This window comes from Schistosoma mansoni, chromosome W, assembly GCF_000237925.1.
Source record: "Schistosoma mansoni strain Puerto Rico chromosome W, complete genome".
Lineage (NCBI taxonomy): Eukaryota > Metazoa > Platyhelminthes > Trematoda > Strigeidida > Schistosomatidae > Schistosoma > Schistosoma mansoni.
In genome coordinates, this window is record NC_031502.1 from 41,666,992 (window position 1) to 41,687,982 (window position 20,991).

The 20,991-nt window shown below is 41.1% G+C and overlaps 1 protein-coding gene across 1 annotated transcript in view; it reads right to left on the reverse strand.

The window, feature by feature from the left end:
- Positions 1–4,971: 4,971 nt before the first annotated feature.
- The window catches only part of Smp_054310 (S2P peptidase (M50 family)), a 22,368-nt gene continuing 6,348 nt past the window's right edge, over positions 4,972–20,991 (reverse strand). Inside the window, exons 3-6 of the mRNA XM_018789738.1 lie at positions 15,909–16,259; positions 13,746–14,093; positions 6,767–7,113; positions 4,972–5,367 (exon numbers count right to left, since the gene is read on the reverse strand). Coding sequence (XP_018655151.1) covers positions 5,088–5,367; positions 6,767–7,113; positions 13,746–14,093; positions 15,909–16,259 — 1,326 coding nt within the window. The 3' untranslated portion in view covers positions 4,972–5,087. The remainder of the gene's footprint in view (positions 5,368–6,766; positions 7,114–13,745; positions 14,094–15,908; positions 16,260–20,991) is intronic.

Here is a 20,991-nt window from a genome sequence, read left to right on the forward strand (position 1 = left end):
CAAGAGACCAGGAATAACGTTCTGTGTACTCGAATCGTTTGCCCTAGCGGTGCGACGCGATAAAAGGACGTGGGAAGGGTTAGTCGAGGAGATAACAGAGTTATTAGGTGTAGGAAGGATTTGAAAGCGACCAACTTGGTCTTGTGTGCAGTTAAGGGTATGAGGGCTAGTATCACTTCCCGGCTGCCCACACCGTGGAAGGGTATTTCTTGAGGGACCTGAAAAAGAAGTTGGATTAGTGTTGGTCTTAACGACCTGGGAGCGTGACCGCAGTGCCCAAGGGACATCTGCTTGAGGCCGGTCACGCACGGCCTTTTTGTGGGGGATTTTTGACGTGTTAGCTCCGTTCTTCAAAAGTCCTTACCGCCGGAGACGGAAATCCGTGGGATAAGGCGAGGTGTGCATTTTTAGGGTCGACCTTTTCTAACCCCACTCCACCTTGTGGGAAGGCAGCATCGCTGTCATGCTGGTTGTCTGAAGGAAACACCTTACTGCTTTCACACCTCTGTACAGTCAGCAGTACGACTTCGCCTTCGGACCTTGGGATTGCTGCTTTTAGTCTCACCGCTCTTCAACCGACCTGTCTGGCATGGTAGGACCTTGAGGAACGATTGTTCCAGCCAGCATAGCTCGATTGGATCATCACGATAGGCAAGCCCGACCACCACGTCAAGGTAGCAGCAACGGTCGGGAGTATACCCTAGCTTCTTGTACCACCCATTCTGAGTGTATCTCTCTCTGTTTTATGGTCGTAAACTTCTGCTAAAATCCATCTATTAACACATTCCACCATGGTCATGAATAACTCATGTAATCGACCTGGATGCCGTTTTCCTGTCACCTGTTGTATACAGTGTGACAAATGCGAAGGTTGGTATCACGATTCAGAGATTGGCAATACAGCAGCTACCGGCCTGTAACACTTCTCCCAATACCCTCGAGAACTATGAAGTCCCTAATAAACGACTGTCTACGTAAATACTTACACGGTGGGAAGATGGACAACCATCATTGATCGCGAAGGGGGGGGTGACGTCATATACCTTGACTTTTCCAAAGCTTTTTATAGAGTCAGTCATAAATGTCTTATCAATAAGCTCAAACGAACGAGTTTCAAATCATCATAAATTGATTGACTTAGTTCCCATTTAAATCGACTTCTTAAGATCAGGGTGAACCTCACTTTCTCTCAGGCTATGGAATGTCCTCGTGAGTTCCTCCTGGGTTCAGTACTAAAACCTCTCCTTTTCTTTATTTATATAAACGACCTTTCACAGCAGGTGTCGTCTGGTTTATTACTTTTCACTGATGATGTGGAACTCTGCAGAGGAGTTTGCAACCAAAACAATAAGCTGGGACTTCAGGAGGATCTGACTCTACTTAAAAGTTTGGCGGACAACAACGGACCTACCTTTAACACTTCGAATTGGTCCATCTGAGACATGTTGAGACTACAAATACAACTTAGATGACTGCTCTCTAGAAGTATCCCTAGTTGAAAAAGATTTAGGAGTACCGATACCTTACGATTTGAAGTATTACGCTAACTGTGACAAAAACGACTTCCGAGCAAACCTTGCACTGGTAACATTGAAGTGCGCTTTTGGCCAGTTTAACGGAAGAACCTTCCACATGATCTCCAACGGTCTTGTTTGACCCCACTTAAAGTATGAGAACATATTGTTTCCTCCTACACTCCGAAAGGATAAAGATACATTGGAACGTATCCAACGACGAGACACGCAATCAGTTCGGGGACTTAAAGTCGAGCCTCTTGAAGAGCGCAACAAATCACTGAACCTTTACACTTTAGAGTATATTCATCAATAAAGTGGCTTAGTGTCTTATAGTATTTGAAACATTCCTGGAAACCTCCTTAAGTACCTATGGATGTTCAATCCCAACACAAAATTTGAGGGTAACAACCAGAATTTAAAGACACAACATAGCAGAATGAAGTATAAGCACACCTTTTACTCCTCACGAGTGGTCAAATTATTGAATCTGCTGCCAGCTGAGGTAGTCAAATCGACGTACCAGCATTCCTACAATACAAAGCTTGACATATTTTCAAGGACTAAGGACAGTATCTCGCTACAGTTTACCAATATTTTTGTTGTTAAATATACCTAGGTTCCTATCTGAAGACGTCGGTGATCTACTGTTGCTAGATACGAAAGCTCGTTGATCGAAAGATATTTCGTCTAGAACCATTTAGTTATGTATGAGTCTCAATTTATTTAAGTGGAAGTCTATATGTATCCTGCGCGCAGTAATTATCTACTTTTGATTCCATCGTCCTGAGTTTGTGTACAACCTCTTTTATAGTAGTTTATGATATGCAGCACGCGTTCCAGCCTTTAAAAATCACTGGAGCAATACTCTTCAAAACCTTGTGCTCAAAGCTTAGGATAAGTCACTTGAATTATTATAACTATTTCAATAATTATCTCTGCGGGGTTTTAGTAACAAAACGAACGTACGGTAGCTTCTTTGCGATGTCCTGTCATGTTTGAATCATGACGTACGACACCAGTCTCATTGTTTCGAGATGTGCAGATGTTAAGTACCACAAGTAGCGTACTTGGTCATTATACATTCGAAAATATACTTCTGAATATTCAAAACACGTTTAATAGTTAACTAATGTGTTCCCCAACATATTTCCTCATTCGATTTCATTCACATTCGCTCTTCCTGTAATTGCCTACGGGGTTACTACTTTACGCTGTATACAATCGCAGAATTGGTGTGTAGATCATTGATAAGTTACTAAAAGCTTGGCTAAAATGACTAAGCTTATTATCATACAGGTTGGTCGTTACCCTCTGCTGTCATCCATTTTCCGTCGGATGTGTGATGGAGAGTGATTTGTTGTCTGTTTTATCAGACATGTAAATAGTCATACTGAGGACGATTTGATTGCTCCTCTTTTTTTATTATTATTACTAATTCTCCATTAGTTTGATCGTGTGGGTGTTTTGTGTAAACTCATTTACTTTCTTGTCAGGCTAATCTCGTTTTTTCATCTGAATTGTGTTGAAGTCTAGTAGATTATACAGTAGGAGGAAATCTGATGGATATATTCGCTTGAGGTAAATTAACGTCCTATTTTGAGCGTTAAAACGCCTACTTATGCTTTCAGCTTCCTTAAGATTTTGAACATTCCCTTAAGCACCTACTTGGGTTTAGCTCGAACATAAATTTAGGGGAATAATCCAGAAACTGGAGACACAACTTATACACCTTAAGAGTAGTTAAATGCTCGAATTGGCTGACGCATGAACTAGTCCAATTGATTTCGCAGGAGGCCTTCTAGAGTGAACTTGACATATTCTTAAGGACTGAGGATAGTACCCTACTACGATTTATCCTAATGTTGACACATGTATTGTAGTTGAACAATAATTTAAACAGCAACACCTGTTGTTGAATCTTGCCCACCCAGTGATTTGGAAAGTCAGAAGCGAGGAGGTTGGGAGATATATTTGGTAGATTATCAATATATCAAGAAGTGACTGAACTAAACTGGTTAGTGAAGTTGAGCGAAGCATTCCCACTCGTGATCTGGTGCGCATGCATGACCGAGCGCCCACAGCTAGGTGAGTTCATTAAAACCATTGTGGTCAGCATCCAATGTCGAAGATTTACAAAGCTATTTATTTTGGGAATTTTTTTACCGCCACAACCAACTTCTTTTTCCCCTTTTATCGTTACTATTCCTGTCTGGAGTTATCGTTGATCCACTGCTACTGGATGCTCGTCAAGCGGAAGCTTTTTGTACTCCGTCTACAACCATTTGAACCGTTAAATCTGTGTTTAAACGTCTGAAATTTCAATGTAATGAGTGAATAACTCGGAAACTCAGTCGTTCCTAGATTGTAAAATAGTTTCCAGTTGTGTGGTGTGGAATACCAAGTCAAATTATGAGCCGGAGGTTTTCGTCACTTTATGTAGCATATAATGTCGTGTGCAGTACAGAATCCCAACGGGCTTCCACATTATGTTGAGGGTGAACTAGTCAGAAATTTACTTGAATTTCTGGGTGTAGTGAGCTAGTTTAGTCTAGTCTTACTATCAATACTTCCAGGTCAAAAATGTACGGGTTATGGATGATAAAATTTGTCCATTGTACCATCTGCAGACTTTTTCAACATTGTACTTAGAGTATGTTAGCTCTCTAAGCACTACTGCAAAATGTGAAAATGATCAGTAGGAAATGCTTACGAAGAAGCTTAAGTCGAAATCGTTCTGATCACGCGGTTTTGGGGCTAATTTTATTAGTCTTGGCTGGCCTATGTGGTAACGAAATTAGGGCAAATTAACAGCATCTTCTATAACAAAATGTTAATCTACCAAGAATTCGTTATGTGGATGAATTGATTTTCAATATGGCATTATTAAGCCCTTATACAAACCAACGACTACTCGGTGGGCCGTCAGAATTACCTACGTTACCATAGAAGTTTCCCGAAAGTAGACTTTTAACACAGATCGAAGACGGATGCCAGAAACGTGGACATTTCAGGATGTGTTAGAGTCGTTAGAAATTTGCAGATAAGCCTACAACAAGAATTCTTCCCAGTCTTTTTAACTCAAAATGCTACGCCACAAAAGGGACAGAAGTATGTTGGGGAATGACTGGGAGGATCTACATTGGGTCTAAGTACCATAGATGGCTTTGTTACTGTTTACCGAGTAACTAGATGAAAAGTGAGTGTAAGGGTAACATACTTTCTCCACGATAATTTGAATGTTTATGCATTCATGTTTCTCATCAATTGTTATCATTATGGACCTTTGGATTTGTCTGAAGTAGTAATGTATATATTAGCTTATTCCATCATAAGTAGACTATATCTGAGTTTTACGGTAATCAGGGATGAAATGGCATGAACAATCTATTCGGAACGCACCAGATATAAGATAAAATAAGAAAAATATGTATACTTGGGAAAAAAAGAAAGACTTATACCCTGACTCAGTAGAAAATAGATTTATAAAGGCACAGACAGCAAAAAGATAAAATATACTGAGTGATGAATCACAGTTTTGGACTTTTTACAATTAGAGGCATAAAATTTTATTCAGGTATTAACAGAAGTTATTGGACTAATGGAATTCGGCAGACCACCACTGTAGTTAGCCTGAAGACATAAGTACAGAATTGCGAGAAATAGATTAAGTCCCAAAAGACTACTACCAAGGATAAGAACAACAGTAAAAACCATATTCCTCTTTGGACGCGATAGTAATATGCCTGGAAGACATAAATCCAAAAACGCTTTCAAAATCCACTGACCATCAAGAGCGTAACAAGGCACGACATTGAGTATCACAAGGGCACCGGACAGGGAGAACAGATACCTAACCGTTGAAAAACAATTAAGGAAGTTCAAATTGAAGAAATGTAGGAAATTTAATACATCAGCTTATAACTCAATCACAAACAAGTGCCCGATCTAAGAAGTTTTTCCTAGGTAGACTTATGGTAAACGTATTGAACTCACTGTTGTTCATGATCCAGAAGTCTATGACAATACTCATTAAATTATTTCGTTTCTATTCATTGTAGATATTTTTAGCAACATTTGTATGATCTGGTAGGCGTTAGAAGGTAGTTTAAATGTATGTGAACAAATAATATTGTTAATTGTTTGCATCAGAAAATCACACATTAGAAAATAAAAGTAAGTTAATTTCAGATATAATGTAAGTCGAAAACGATTAATGAATACCTCTATTTTCTCTTACAACACTTCTTCCCGGTCAGAAATAATCCAGTACAGTTTCAATCAAAATTTCTCATATATATATACAATTACACTTTTTAGTCTTCAAAATTAGTGCATCAAATTACAACTGTTTCTCGCAAAACTTTTATTTTCTTCATCTAAAATTTGTTCGCATCCTCAAACACACATGCATGTATCCGGTCCTGGTCGTATTCCTAGCATTGCTCGTATATCCTGGGACCACCGAGTAAGTAATGGAGTTGTTAGGAAACGTGTACTAAGTAAGGATGGCAAATCGACTGATGAAGTAATGAAACTTCATCAGTTGAGATGGCTAGGACACGTCTAACGTATGCTAAACCACCGACTGCCCCGACGTGCGATGCTTCATGGTGTAGGTTGGAAGAAAGCTGGGGGGGGGGGCAGACCAAAACATGGCATAAATCCATGAAGTCACTGACAAGTGGACTGAGCCATGTTGGTTGGTGTAGACTACCTGGTTGGGACCCGCGAGACGATAGTAACTGATGGTTAAAGATCTTGAATGACATGGCTCAAAACTGTTTGCAATGACGAAGGTGCATCCACTATTTAAGTTCTCCCAAATTCTAATCTTCTGAATTCTTCATTTCGGTTTCTTTTTTCTCTTTCCAAATTTATTTTACTGGATTATACTTTCTGAATAACATCCTAATAGTTTCGATTACTGATTATACTTTTACATCTACCACAATGGGATTTGAATCGACAACTGCATCTCTGTGCTAATGTGTTATGGCAACTCGAACTGATGTACGTACGCACGAAGTTCTACGTTGTGACTGACTAACTGTTCGGAATAACCCTCTTAAAAGGCCTTTGAGCTTTAATGAATAGAGTACAGACTTCTAGTTTGACATGTCCGACATGCTGTGTAATAAGTGACTAGTATACTAACTTCTAGTAAAATAAATAAAATCATCTTTCACGAAGTACATACAATGGTCCTTAAAGGACGTCCGACACTATTAGTGAAAATATAAATTGCTTACGTGCATAGTAATCCAAGGAAGGAAGGCAAATTAGGCGAAAGTATGGAAGGCCAACGTGGGACATAATCGGAAACCCCTATAGAAGCTACAAGATCTTCCAATGGACCCAGGAAAAGAATTGCAGGGGCTTTATGGCGATTATGCACTAAGCGTACTAGACGAGTGGAATTGTCTGGGGGACTTGGTACGACACAATGCATTGATCGAGTAGACATGACGCCCAGTGATTCACTCTGTATTCCATTGTTATTGCCACGTATAGCACCAAGATTACCACAATCAGATGTCACATTGCAGCTGGTACGCTCAGTCACAGCACGTGCCGGCAAGCAAGCATATCTTCGGGACTAAAAAACAACAATAAATTCATATCAAATATCTCAAGTTATGGTGAACAAACAACACATAGGAATTGTAAAATCGGTAACAAACTTTTACTCGAATAAATCCCGGAAACGTGAGATTATAGACCAATTTTTAACTCTAGTAATTTGGGTAATTAACAATAAAAGAAACAATTTTAATGTGATATCGAAATGCAGAACGAGAAATATTCATTAAATGTACAGTAAAATAAAACAACCAAACCTTTTATTTTCTGATGGACTTTATATGTCATTAGATATGGTATGTAGCTCTTCTAGATTTACAGCCAGTCCCAAGTCCGGGCAAAGGATGGAGGGGTAGGAATAGGGTCAGCATCCCGCTACCGTAAAAGACAACATTGCTGAAAAACGCTAACCAGAATAAACAAATTAAATCATTTAAAATCTGCCTTCCAAGCTGAAGGAAGAATTATGACGCCTCAGAATGAAAGCCGAGATTCATCAGAAGTCACGAGATCGATGCCACTGCTAACAACAAGAGCAACAATTTTCATAGGCACATACGATGTCCGAACAATGTAGGAAATCGGGAAGACCAGTCAAATATCTGCAGAAATGAGGTACGACTTGGAAGTCTTCGGAAAAAGTGAAACCCATTGGACACAAGCTGGACAGCAAGAGACAGATTAGGGAGAGATGCTGATGTACTCCGGTCACGAAGAAGAAAATGCTTCGCACACTCAGGGAGTTGCTCTGATACTGTTCAAAGAAGCACAACATGTGCTTGTAGGATGGGAATTTCACGAATCCAGAATCATCAAAGCATCCTTAAAAACAAAGAGAGAAGAAATCACAATGAATGTTATCCAGTGTTATGCACTCATCAATGATAGCAACGACGATGATAAAAATCAGTTTCATGAGAGGCTGCAATCGACTGTAGAGAAGTGACCGGGAAAAGAATATGAATATCCCGATGGGAGAATCTAAACCACGAAGTCGAAATAGACAACACTGTGTATGAAGATATAATGGATTGAGAGAAAAAAACAGAAATGATGACAGATTTGTAAATTTATGTGGTGAATTATTTCCACGCAAACGCATACATAAGGCTACATGGGTTTCACCGGACCACACCACGAAGAAACAGGTACATCATATTTGTATCATCAAACAATTCAGAAGGACACTGGATGATGTGAGAACCAGGAGAGAAGCTGACATAGCTTCAGATCACCACCTGATAACGCTCAACAACAGGTTCCAAGCCTTACAAGGTCTATTGAATGAAGAGGAATATACCATGGAGAACAACAGGAAAGGGATCAAAGAAGCACTAAGTTTAACATGTCAGGAGGTTCTGTGCCGTGACAAGCATCATCATAAGGAATGGACATCTGTCAAAACAATGGGCAAGATTCAGGAAAGGAAGAACAAGAATTCAGCAATTAACCACAGTCGAACACGAACAGAGAAAATCAAGGCACAAGCTGAATACACAGGAGTAAACAAACAAGTGAGGAAGAGCATTGGAGCTGAAAAGCAGAAATATGTCAAACACCTAACAACGAGAGCAAAAAAATGCAAGAGAAGGGGATATGAAACAACTATATCACACAGCAAAGAAACTGGTAGGGAAATGTAGTAAACCAGAGAGACCGGTCAAGGACAAGGAAGGCAAGATAATCACCGAGATTCAAAAACAGACGAACATATGGGTAGAATACTTCGTACTGCTGACTTTACAGAGATGTGACGGCAGTAAGGCGTTTCCTTCAGACAACCAGTATAACAGCGATGCTGCCTTTCCACAAGGAGGGGTGGGGTTAGTAAAGGTCGACCCTGAAATGCACACCTCGCCTTATCCCACGGATTTCCGTCTCCGGTGATAAGGTCCCAACAAGTACGGAGCTAACACAAAAACTACCCATAAAAAGGTTCTTGTGTGACCGACCTCAAGCAATTGTCCGTTGGGCACTGCGGTCACGCTCTCAAGTCACTAAGACTACTTCTAATCCAATTTCTTTTTCAGGTACCTCCAGAAGAACCCTTCCACGGTGCGGGCAACCGGGAATGGATAACTGTCCTCATACCTATAACAGCACTCAACACCACTGTATTCATAATCAATCTCCATCTTCAATTTCTAATATTCCTCCTACATCGATACAACACTAATACTCCTCTTTCGGCTTCCTCCTCAAGTGTCACTATGGCCAACGATCGTAGTGAGTAAGACACTGACTCAGGTCTACTAAAACTTTGCTCTAAACTACACATTGAAGCCTTCAAAGTACGCACCCTATGTCAAATCAGACAACAGGCCTTCTTGGCTAAAACCTTGGAATCTTGTACGATTGATGTATGCTGTGTCTCCGAAACACGTATGCAGGATCCTAGTGTGGTCACTCACTTGACCTCACCTCATCGAAATGGAAAGCCGATGAGATACACCCTCCGTGTATTTGGCGACCCGATGGCTAATTCTCGTGAAATTGCAGGTGTAGGCATAGCACATAGTACGAGAGCAGAACAAGTACTATTAGAATGGATCCCCGTTAACAGTCGCCTGTGTGCTATCCGACTGAATGGCTCCGTAAGAAGTCGGAAGGATAGACACACACGTCGTTGCCTTTTCGTCGTTTCTGCCTACGCTTCCACTGACTGCAGCCCTGATGAAGTGAAAGATGACTTTTACAGAAAGCTCTCTGAACTTTTTGGAAAAGCTAAGCACTCAGAAATAATACGTATAGCAGGTGATTTTAATGGCTAAGTAGGTAGCTTAAACCAGACAGACAGACATTTAGGTGGGTATTTTAGTATCCCGGCTCAGCGAACAGATAATGGTGATCGTCTGTTGCAACTATCTCGGAGAAAGATGAAACTCTTATATGTTCTCAGCCCAGACTTTTAGAACGATGGGCGGAACACTTTAGAGAACAGTTTTGCTGGCCTTTAACTACTCTACAACTACCCAAAATTCCCACATAGTCTGAATGAAACATTGAAATAGGCCCCCGACTTGAATTGAAGTTCGAAAAGTTATAGCTGATCTGAAACGAGGAAGAGCAGATGGATGGGTTCCAGAGGTCTTTAACTATGGTGGTCCCGTTTGAGCGACTAGGTGGACTAATATTTTGGCTAAAATCGGGGGAACTGAATATAATCCGATCTGACTGGTCGCAATCACTGATCGTCCCACTATACAATAAGGGGTCAAAATCATCCTGTGATAACCATAGACGGATTAATTTGACTAATATAGCATCTAAAATACAAGCCTCAATAATTATCAGGCGCTTAACTAAGACTCGTGAACTGCAAACACGAGAAAATCAGGCTGGCTTCAGACATGATCGCGGCTGCATTGACCATATATTCACTATTCGTCAGGTTTTAGAACACAGACATGCTTATCGGTGTCAGACAATGATAGTTTTTCTTGACTTGAAAGCAGCATTTGACTCTTTAGATCGAGAGGTTCTGTGGTAGTGTCTGTCATTGAAAGGTGTACCCCAGAAGTACATAAACCTTGTGAAGGCTCTTTATTCGAACACTACCAGTCGAGTGAGAGCTTATGGAGAACTGTCATTTGATTTCAAAACATCAAGTGGTGTCCGACAAGGTTGTCCACTATCTCCTTTTTTTCAGTTTCATTATAGACTTACCGCTAGAAAAATGTTCTCGCCTAGTGAATTTTCAGGAATTGGTATCCTACTAGGAGGTCCACTTATCGACTTAGAATACGCAGATGACATATTCCTGTTTGGTGAAGACGCTGACAAAATGCAGAGTCTTCTGTTAGAACTGAGTAATAATGCCAGGATGTTTGGGATGCGTTTCTCCCCATCTAAATGTAAATTGTTGCTCCAGGACTGGCCTGAGTCAACACCTGAACAAAGGATAGAGAGTGAAATAATCGAACGCCCTGACAACTTCACTTATCTTGGAAGTCTGATCAGCCCTAATGGGTTGGAGTCTGACGAAATCTCAGCACGAATTCAAAAAGATCGTTTGGCTTTTGCCAACTTACGTCACCTATGGGCCCCCAAATGCCCTGGTACGGTCGAGAGTGGGGAGAGTCCGCTCGACCTCTCGAAATGCTTTCACATAGCCACGCGAATATATAGCATCTGCCAGGGAAGTCCTACTCACTGCCTTCTCGTGGCGGGGGTGTTGTCTACGAAAGTGAGAGGACGAAAAGCGAATGTCCGGCGCTTTAACCGGGTTGGTGCACATGGGCTCCAGTATCCTGAGGGAACAAATGGCGTACGAATCAACCGTTGATCACCGGCTACCATGGGACTGCATCTCCTCACAATGCTCCACTGCCTTGTGGATCAGACATTCAGGTCAAAGGCTCGGGGTGTGGCCCCCTAAGAAAACCACCTGCTTCAGTCTGGGCACCTGGGCAGTATCTCAGCCTTCACACAAATCAAATAAGATTTGTGAGGCGCATATTTATCTGGTGCTTTTTGTACCAATATTTATGTGTTTAAATAAAATAAGATAAAATAAACGTCACCTATGGCGAAGACGAGATATCCGTCTATCAATTAAGGGACGAGTACACTGCGCAGCAGTTCGTTCTGTTCTACTTTACGGCTGTGAAACATGGCCATTAAGAGCAGAAGATACTCGTAAGTTGCTAGTATTTGACTACAGATGTCTTAGAAATTTTGCTCGCATCTGCTGGGATCACCAGGTAAGTAATAGTGAGGTTAGACACAGGGTATTAGGAAATGATGATAAATAAGTTGATGAGGTCATGAATCTTCATCGACTGAGATGGTTAGGCCACGTTTTACGTATGCCTGAACACCGATTACCACGACGCGCTATGCTGACAAGTGTAGGGGTGGCTGGAAAAGAGTTAGGGTCGGCCAAACCAAAACGTGACATCAGTGCTCCAAGTCACTAACTTCTAGTCTGAGCCATGTTGGTAGGTGCAGATTACTTGATTGCGGTCCGCGTGACTATCGTAACCATTGGTTGGAGACTCTGTGTAACATGGCCCAGAATCCATGACAACGGCGTGGGTGTTTACACTATCTTCCCTTAAACCGTGAGATTAAAATTGGTTCATATCTTTCTTTCTTCCTGTACTATATCCTTATAAAATCTTTCTTTTATATATTACCACCATTAAATTAACTACTTCTATGAATACGGTGTTCATCTTGTTGTGCTAATGAAGTATGGCATTTTGGACTGATGCATATATGTGCCTGGTTCTACGTTGTAGCTGACTGACTGATATTTGTAACTCTGCCTTTTAAAACATTAAAAACAAATCTTTATGATAATGCTTGTCAAGTAAACAAACTACATAAAAAACACTTTGAGATAAAAACAGATTATTCCACAGTTGAAATCATTAGTCAATTGAAGCTAGACCACCATGGAAAACCTGGAAGTACTGAACGGCTGTGTCGTCCTATTGTGGAACTCCTCAGAAGTGCGCATCCATGATCTCACCTCGCGAGATTCGAACCCAGGATCTATCGCTTAACCTCTAGACCACTGAGTCGGCATCCAATGATGTTAATGTCTAACTTCAACCAATCCACGAAATTGAGCAACCGTCCACCATTGTCTTCAGTGAGTTACTACATCACAACAGACCTGGTTGAACTCCACTGGTCACTGCTTTCCACTAGAGCTCCAAGAAATACCTCTTGAAGACAGTCACTAGTGATCATATGATTATTATTTTTTCAAATATAAAATTACTAAAATCTCCACAACACTCCCTTCTGATAACAGTTTCGTCAAGCCCTTTATTATTATGTCAGTATGAACATATATGATCGATCACATGTTACAGCCTACACACACCCCTCTTCCTAGCTTAAATGTTAGTTGCTTAAATAGCGCGATGACTCGTCGCTTTCCTATAAATAATTCCTCAATTCTTATCAATTCATACGACTCTTGATTCGCCTCTGTATTCGCATTTCTACTCGAATTCGCTTTCTGTGCTTATGGTTAAGTGGTCTGCGCTGTACATTTCGCATTGTCTTCTAAAAGCCATACATCATTTAAAGTTATCTAATAACGATTATCAGGACGAGTGATATACGAAGCCTTAGAAATTATCTCGAAGATAATCCCACAACAATACATAAATCAAATGAACTCGACTATTTGAAAACCAATAGGATACACATATATATATATATATATATATATATATATATATATATATATTTGCTACCAATACATTGTTTACGACAATACTACAGTTGAATATTCAGGAAAGTACGTGGGTTCAATCACAAACATTTAAATGGAATACCCTACTCTACATCTAAAACAGAATTTAAATAAAAATAAGCATCTGTATTCATTGAACCAATATTAGAGACATTACAGACAAAAACCATGACATTAAATTTCACTGACCAACTCAAAACTACACTATTATTTTTATTACCACTCAGATGGATTACAAAATGCAGCAGTAATATAATTTTAAACACTGTTCAAATTTAAGCCGTAAAATCATTGAATAAATAATCTATCCATCTACATATATCATAAAGGTAAATACTTAGAAATACACTAAAATAATTTTTAAATGAGAATACAAAACTGAATTTAATAATAATAATAATAATAATAATAATAATAATGGAACTTTATCTTACTGTAGAACTCAGCTTTGTAGGTGTTATATAGGTGAAACACAAATGAGTTGACGCTGACTGAACTGTGCAACAATCTTCATTTAGTTTATTTTGATTGCTGACTGATTCGAAACTATCATTTTCATCCAATTTATTGACAGAAACAACCGCAGATAAACTACGACGTGGAACAGAGGCTTTATTATCTATCATGCTTAAATAGGCTCCAGAAACACAGTAACCAGATGGGTGAATGTATGCCTCCTCTAAACATTTGAACCAATCAGACTGTTGATTTACTGGGCAAGAATTTACCCGAGTGATAGCATCACCAAGAGCAAGCCCACGATGTCCTGTGACAACAGAATCCTGAAAAAGAAATCAAGGAAATATATTGACTGTTCATAAGATATACGTGCGCCTATCCTAACTTTTGGACAGATAAGTTATCTAGCATATGATCACATAGCATATGATGTTCAAGTGCAGACAATATTAGGCACTGTTTGGTGACCAGAGATTAGGCAGAAGAGACGGGCATGCTTGTATGCATAGGATTTAATTCACTTAATTGTTTCTTCTCGATTTCATTAAACTTGTGCACCAGATTTAAAACAAACGAATCTAGCAGTACGTTGGATTTAGTTAGTTAGCAACGATCGATGTAGAGTCTGATACATATGTGCTTTGGCACAAATTCATATACCACATTAGCAAGATAAGATAAAATGAATGAGAATGGAACCGAAATAATGTAACAGAAATGATAATGAGTGAGATTAAACATTGAGAATATGGTATATAAAAGGTAAAATTAAAAGGTATGTATAAAAGAATACTAGAGGAAGAAGAATCGTGAATGAATATGCGTCATTATGATCGATTCTGAGCTGTCACTCAACGTCCTCAACTACTCATTGAGGTCTGAGAGATAGCGGGAATCAGTTACCTTTGACAGAGTGCTGGATTATATATAAATGATGCGGCTTACTTTAAATACTGGACTATCAGCTTGTTATACTTTTTCCTGTACACAACTCTACAATCAACACACTCAGTTGAACTCGATCCATTTGAGAACAAGGATAGTATACACATGAGACATGTCACAAAGATAAATGTTGTAATAAGAGTTAAAAAACAGAAACACAAATGGTCACATTAAAGTTGTATCGGAAAGTTCTTATCATTTTCGGGAATTGTTTAACAGCACTGATAAATTAGAGGGTTAATCAGTATATTCGAATCATTTCCTTACTGATAATGTTAAGTTAATTTATTAGCCAATCTTCTTAAATCAGCTGGATGCAGGGTGAACATAATACCTCAGTTCGAATCAAAACTAGGTTAGTTTATGTACAGAAAATTGAGGGCAATTATAGCATTTCAGATTACTTCGAGCTTCTGGGACCCTACTAAACATAGCACTCTGATAGATAATCATCTAATCAAGAATATGAAACGCGACTCTTCACTTTCTAGATGCTTTTGAGAAACTTCTACTCAATGCTGGTTGGATAAAATGTTTCCGAGAGTTTTCAGGGCCCCTTTGGGCATTTTTCGAGGAATATTGTGGGTCTACCCAACAACTTGGCGCTACAATTGAACGGTGTACAGTTGATGTTTACGTGTTAAGGTTCCGAGTCTTGTGTTGATTTACCTTTCAGCTCAATATGAATGAGAAATAAAATTTCTAAAAATGACAAAACCCTTTCATATTGAAATTAATACTAGCTGTTTACAAATACAATAAATAATTTTCGCTTTCTGCAGGCCTAAGATGCTTTGGAAAAATTATAAATAAAACTAGATATTACCGCCTGAACGGTGTTCAAATGTATCGGTAGTGAGGCAAACAGAAAAGACTATTAAAGATTATGAGTCGCGATGCAGAGGTATTAATAGACAATAGTAAAAATTTTCCTTACAATCGAAATAACTCAGAAAAAGTAAACAAGAGGTATATCGGATAACAATAATCTCAAATTTTATTCCGGAAGTTTAGTTTAGCTAATTAACTATCTATTATAACACAGTGTATCTATAAAATATATGAAGTGGTGTAATCAGATTATCAATAACCAGAATGGCAGTGCTGTTACGACAAACAGTATTGAATTACACGCATTTTCGTTTATTTTGACAAAGAGGATTTGTATTTCTTTTTAAATGTCTGTAACTAACCTCTCTTAAGTATGTGACACCCACCCCAGTTCCTACATGGTAGCCGGGAGATAACAGAAAAGGTAGTAAATAAAATATAATTATGCTGATTACGGCAATTACGGCATTGTGCCAAACACCAGCGCAATATACACGAAGCTGACAAAACGGTGAAAGACTTTGAAGATCTGCGGCGTTGAGGTCAACGAATGCACCCGGATAAAACCCAAACACAAAGATTCCAAATCCATGAAGGCGAACGCGTTCACGCACAGCTGCCAGAGCGTGTCCTGCTTCATGTATGAATGCACATATAAGCAATGTGAGAGCATAAAATCCCAAATGACTGGTTGGTAAGTTTATTCCCGGCATCTATGGTAAAAAGAATACTGTGAGCAGTAAACAACTGAAATAATAAGCAAGAAAAAAGTACAAAGGTGCTATAAAAGAAACTTTAACGCTTTCGTTAAAATTAGTACGCTTAAAAGATAGGTTACTTGGATGAGGACAAGTTCCTACTACGAATGTTTTAACATTAGTTTTAACGTATCATTAAGTGAAGTAACAATAGGCTACTGGACAATTCTCAAATCATACACCCCAGTGTAAACATTTTATAAGGAACACATATACAAAGTGAAAATAAAAAATGTTTTAATTTCACATAAAACAAAAATAAGCCATCGTAAAGGTTTGTATCAGTGGATATAGGAAATGCGCCCCCAAATGCCCTGGTACGGCCGAGAGTGGGGAGAGTCTACTCTCCCTCTCGAAATGCTCTCACATGGCCAGCGAATATATAGCATCTACCAGGGAAGTCCTACTCACTGCCTTCTCGTGGCGGGGGTGTTGTCTACGAAAGTGAGAGGACGAAAAGCGAATGTCCGGCGCTATAACCGGATTGGTGGACATGGAGGGTTCACCTAGGGGAGTTGGAAAACCCTGATTCCAAACCAATGGTGCACATGGGCTCCAGTATCCTGATGGAACGAATGGCGGAAGAACCTGTCATTGGTCAACGGCAACCATGGGACTGCATCTCCTCACAATGCTCCACTGCCTTGTGGATCAGACCTTTAGGTCAAAGGCTCGGGGTGTGGTCCCCTAAGAAAACCACCTGCTTCGGTTTGGGCACCCGTGCAGTATCACAGCCCACACACAAATGAATGAAATTATGAACTCTATTGACGATAATATCCCTGCTCATACTAAAAGCAAGACAATTAACATTATTATTATTATTATTATTACCTTTATCATTATTATTATTATTATTATTATTTACCATATCGCTAACTCACCCCCTTTTATCCCCAATTTGTATAACCTTACTTTTCAACTTATGCAGCAGCTCGCCCATGGTCGAAAATCTGTCCTATCTAAACGATCTAAAGTCACTGTCTGGTTGAAAGTGAATGCTTCCACCGATAATGAATACTGAGGCAGTCTTTCTGAAACCACGTACGCCGTTCAAGCTGGCTTCCTTCAACGTTCGCACACTAATGCAGATCAGACAACAGATAGGGCTGGCTATGTCTTTGGAAGGTCTTAATGTTGATGTTTGTTGTCTATCCGAGACCCGTATTCAAGACTCTAGTGAAGTACTACAAATCCGCTCTCCATCTGTCGCCTCGAAGAGCTTGTTCCACGTGCGCTTATCCGGGGACCCTGTGGCATCTTCGTCTGGTCTTGCTGGCGTTGGTGTCGCACTAAGCGCTAGAGCTGAGGCAGCACTAATCGATTGGATCCCCATTAACAGTCGGTTATGTGCTGTTAGATTAGAAAGTTCCATCAAAGTGAGAAGAAATCGGCCTGAGAAACGGTGTCTTTTCGTCATCTCCGCCTATGCCCCGACAGATTGCAGCCCGGATGCAATCAAGGATGAGTTTTACCATCAGTTAACAGTTCTTCTCCAGAAAGCGCGTTCGACAGATATTGTAGTACTAGCCGGAGACTTGAATGCACAGGTCGGGCGTCTAGGCACAGAAGAGAGTCGTCTAGGTGGCCGATGGGGACTTGTTGGTCGCAGGACAGATAACGGGGACCGTTTGCTGCAACTGTGCACAGACCACAACCTGTTTCTGGCCAGCACTAACTTCCGGCACAGTCATCGCCGGTGTGCCACCTGGCGTCCTCCCTCTGCATCCCAAGCCTGGACTCAGATTGATCACATCGCGATCAGCTACCGCTGGCGTGGTTGTGTACAAGACTGCCGCTCCTTTTGGAGTACCTATCTGGAGTCTGATCATGCCCTGGTCTGCGCCAATCTCACCTTACTTTTCAGTGGCCGAAGGATTGACCACCACCAATGGATTGATGTTAGTAAACTGGCTGCAACTTCTGTTGCAAGTAAGTATCGAGCGGAGCTAGCCTCTAGGCTAGCTACCACCCCACCGAAAAGTATAGATGAGCATTGGTTGCATCTTCACGACGCCATGAAAATGGCGAGTAAAGTCGCTTGCGGCTTCGCGAAACATCCCGCTTACAAGCACTGGGTTTCTTCTGGCTCCTTACAACTGATGGAAGCCCGTCGGTCTACTCCGGGTGACCGTGAGTTTGACCACAAACGAAGGCTGTTACGTAATGAAATCGGGCAAAGCTTGCGTAAGGACCGGGAAGCCTGGTGGTCGAAGCGTGCTAATGAGATGGAAGCAGCAGCTGCATCTGGTAACCGCCGGAAGCTCTTCCAACTCATCCGAGCCACTGGCAGCAAGAAGTCTGGTGTGAGTGAAACAATCTACGAGGATGACGGGATGCCAATCACTAACATCTGTCGACGTCTTGGACGATGGGCGGAATTTTTCGAAGGGCAGTTCAACTGGCCTGCTGCTCCGGCAACATCAACCAGCTTGTCCTGCCCCCCATGGCCGGTGACGACTGATCCACCAAACGAGGCGGAAGTCCGCAAGGAACTCCAACTCTTGAAGCGCTACAAATCACCTGGCCCAGATGACTTACCTCCGGCTCTTTTTAAAGATGGTGGTGACTTTCTGGCTAAGGAACTGACTGCGTTGTTTGGAAAGGTTTGGGAGCAAGAAAGTGTTCCAACATCTTGGAATGAGTCAATAGTCGTCCCTATCTTTAAAAAGGGTTCACGTTGTTCCTGCAATAACTACCGGGGGATAAGTCTACTTTCGATTGCGTCCAAACTATTGGCTTCTATCATTCTTCGTAGGTTGTTTAAAACCCGAGAACGATTGACTCGCGAGGAGCAGGCCGGTTTTCGTTCTGGTCGAGGATGCATTGATCACATCTTCACCCTCCGCCAAATGTTAGAACACCGTCATACTTATCGCAGGCCAACAATCGTAGTGTTTCTTGATATCAGGGCGGCCTTCGATTCGTTGGACAGGACTGTTCTCTGGGATTGTCTATTGAAGAAGGGTGTGCCTGAGAAGTTCATTAACATCTTAAAGGCCCTGTATACGAACACCTCAGGCAGAGTGAGGGCATACAACCACCTTTCTCCTTGTTCCATTCGAGCAGTGGGGTTAGACAGGGTTGCCCGATCTCACCATTCCTCTTCAACTTTGCCATCGACGACATCCTGGAAACAGCTCTGATGGATGTAAGTAATGGCGGTGTGGATATGTTGCCTGGAGAACGACTTCTCGACCTTGAGTATGCGGATGATATTGTCTTACTGTGCGATAATGCCCAAGGCATGCAATCAGCACTTAATCAGTTGGCAATCAGTGTCCGCAGGTACGGCGTGTGCTTTGCACCCTCCAAGTGCAAAGTACTCCTACAAGACTGGCAGGATTCTCATCCTGTACTCACTCTGGATGGTGAGGAGATCGAAGTAGTCGAGAAGTTCGTGTATCTAGGTAGCTATATAAGTGCTGGTGGTGGCGTGAGTGATGAGATCGATGCACGTATAACGAAAGCCAGAGCGGCTTATGCCAATCTGGGCCATCTTTGGCGCCTTCGTGATGTTAGTCTGGCTGTAAACGGTCGGATCTACAACGCGTCGGTGAGAGCAGTTTTGCTCAATGCTTGTGAAACCTGGCCTCTCCGAGTTGAGGATGTTAGACGTCTCTCTGTGTTTGATCATCGTTGTCTCCGAAGGATTGCTGACATCCAGTGGCAACACCATGTTAGTAATGCAGAGGTTCGGCATCGTGTGTTCGGGCGCAGAGACGATAATTCAATTGGTGTCACCATCTTGAAACACCGACTTCGGTGGCTTGGACATGTTTTACGAATGTCATCCCAGAGACTTCCACGTCGTGCATTATTTGCCGACCCTGGGACTGGTTGGAAGAAGCGGAGAGGAGGTCAGTGTATGACATGGTGTCGTGGCATGAAAGAGAGCTGCAAAGGGCTAGCTTTTGTTGGTCCTTCACGACTCCCTGGTTGGGGTCCGAGAGATAGTGCAACACAGTGGCTAGAGACGTCATCAGATATGGCTCAGAATAGAAGCCAGTGGCGATCCTGCTGCAACCTTCTTTTACTTTCTACATAAAGAATGTTTCTAACTTTCCTAACTGAAAGAGTCTTCTGATTGTACATTTCAGCCCGCCTTATCTTTTCATCCCTTCTCTTCCTACTTTCATTATTTTGTGTGGCGCATATGTACCTGGTGCCCTTTTGTACCAATATATGTGTTTAAATAAATAAATAATAAACGAATATAGGAAATGCACTTACAACAGTCAGAAAAGTTTGATTTTAAATCACTGATGAACAAGAAATTCAAAAGCCAGAAGGAAAAACAGAACATGAATCTGCTTAGTCGTCAAGTATGATGAAAGTGAAACTCCTGTTGTTGACTTTTCATTTTAAAGTAAGTCAATTTAATATTGTTTGTTTGATTCTTCCCATTGATGTGTTAGGACTGCAACTGGTCAGTCTCTAATTGGCATATGTGCATACTGTGCGTATTGCCTCGATATAGCCTTAATTCACAAGCATGGTAAGCAGAGATGAATAGTAGCTAGCAGTGGAATCCAGGACGCGAGTTTCGTCCTATTTGGGACTCGTCAGCTGGATGTACCTGCATCTCAGGGTTGATGTTCACTCTGGGACTCAAACCCAGTACCCTCGCTTCAAACGCCATCGCGTTATCGACTCGGGCACTGAGTCGTGATAGCCACTTGATGGT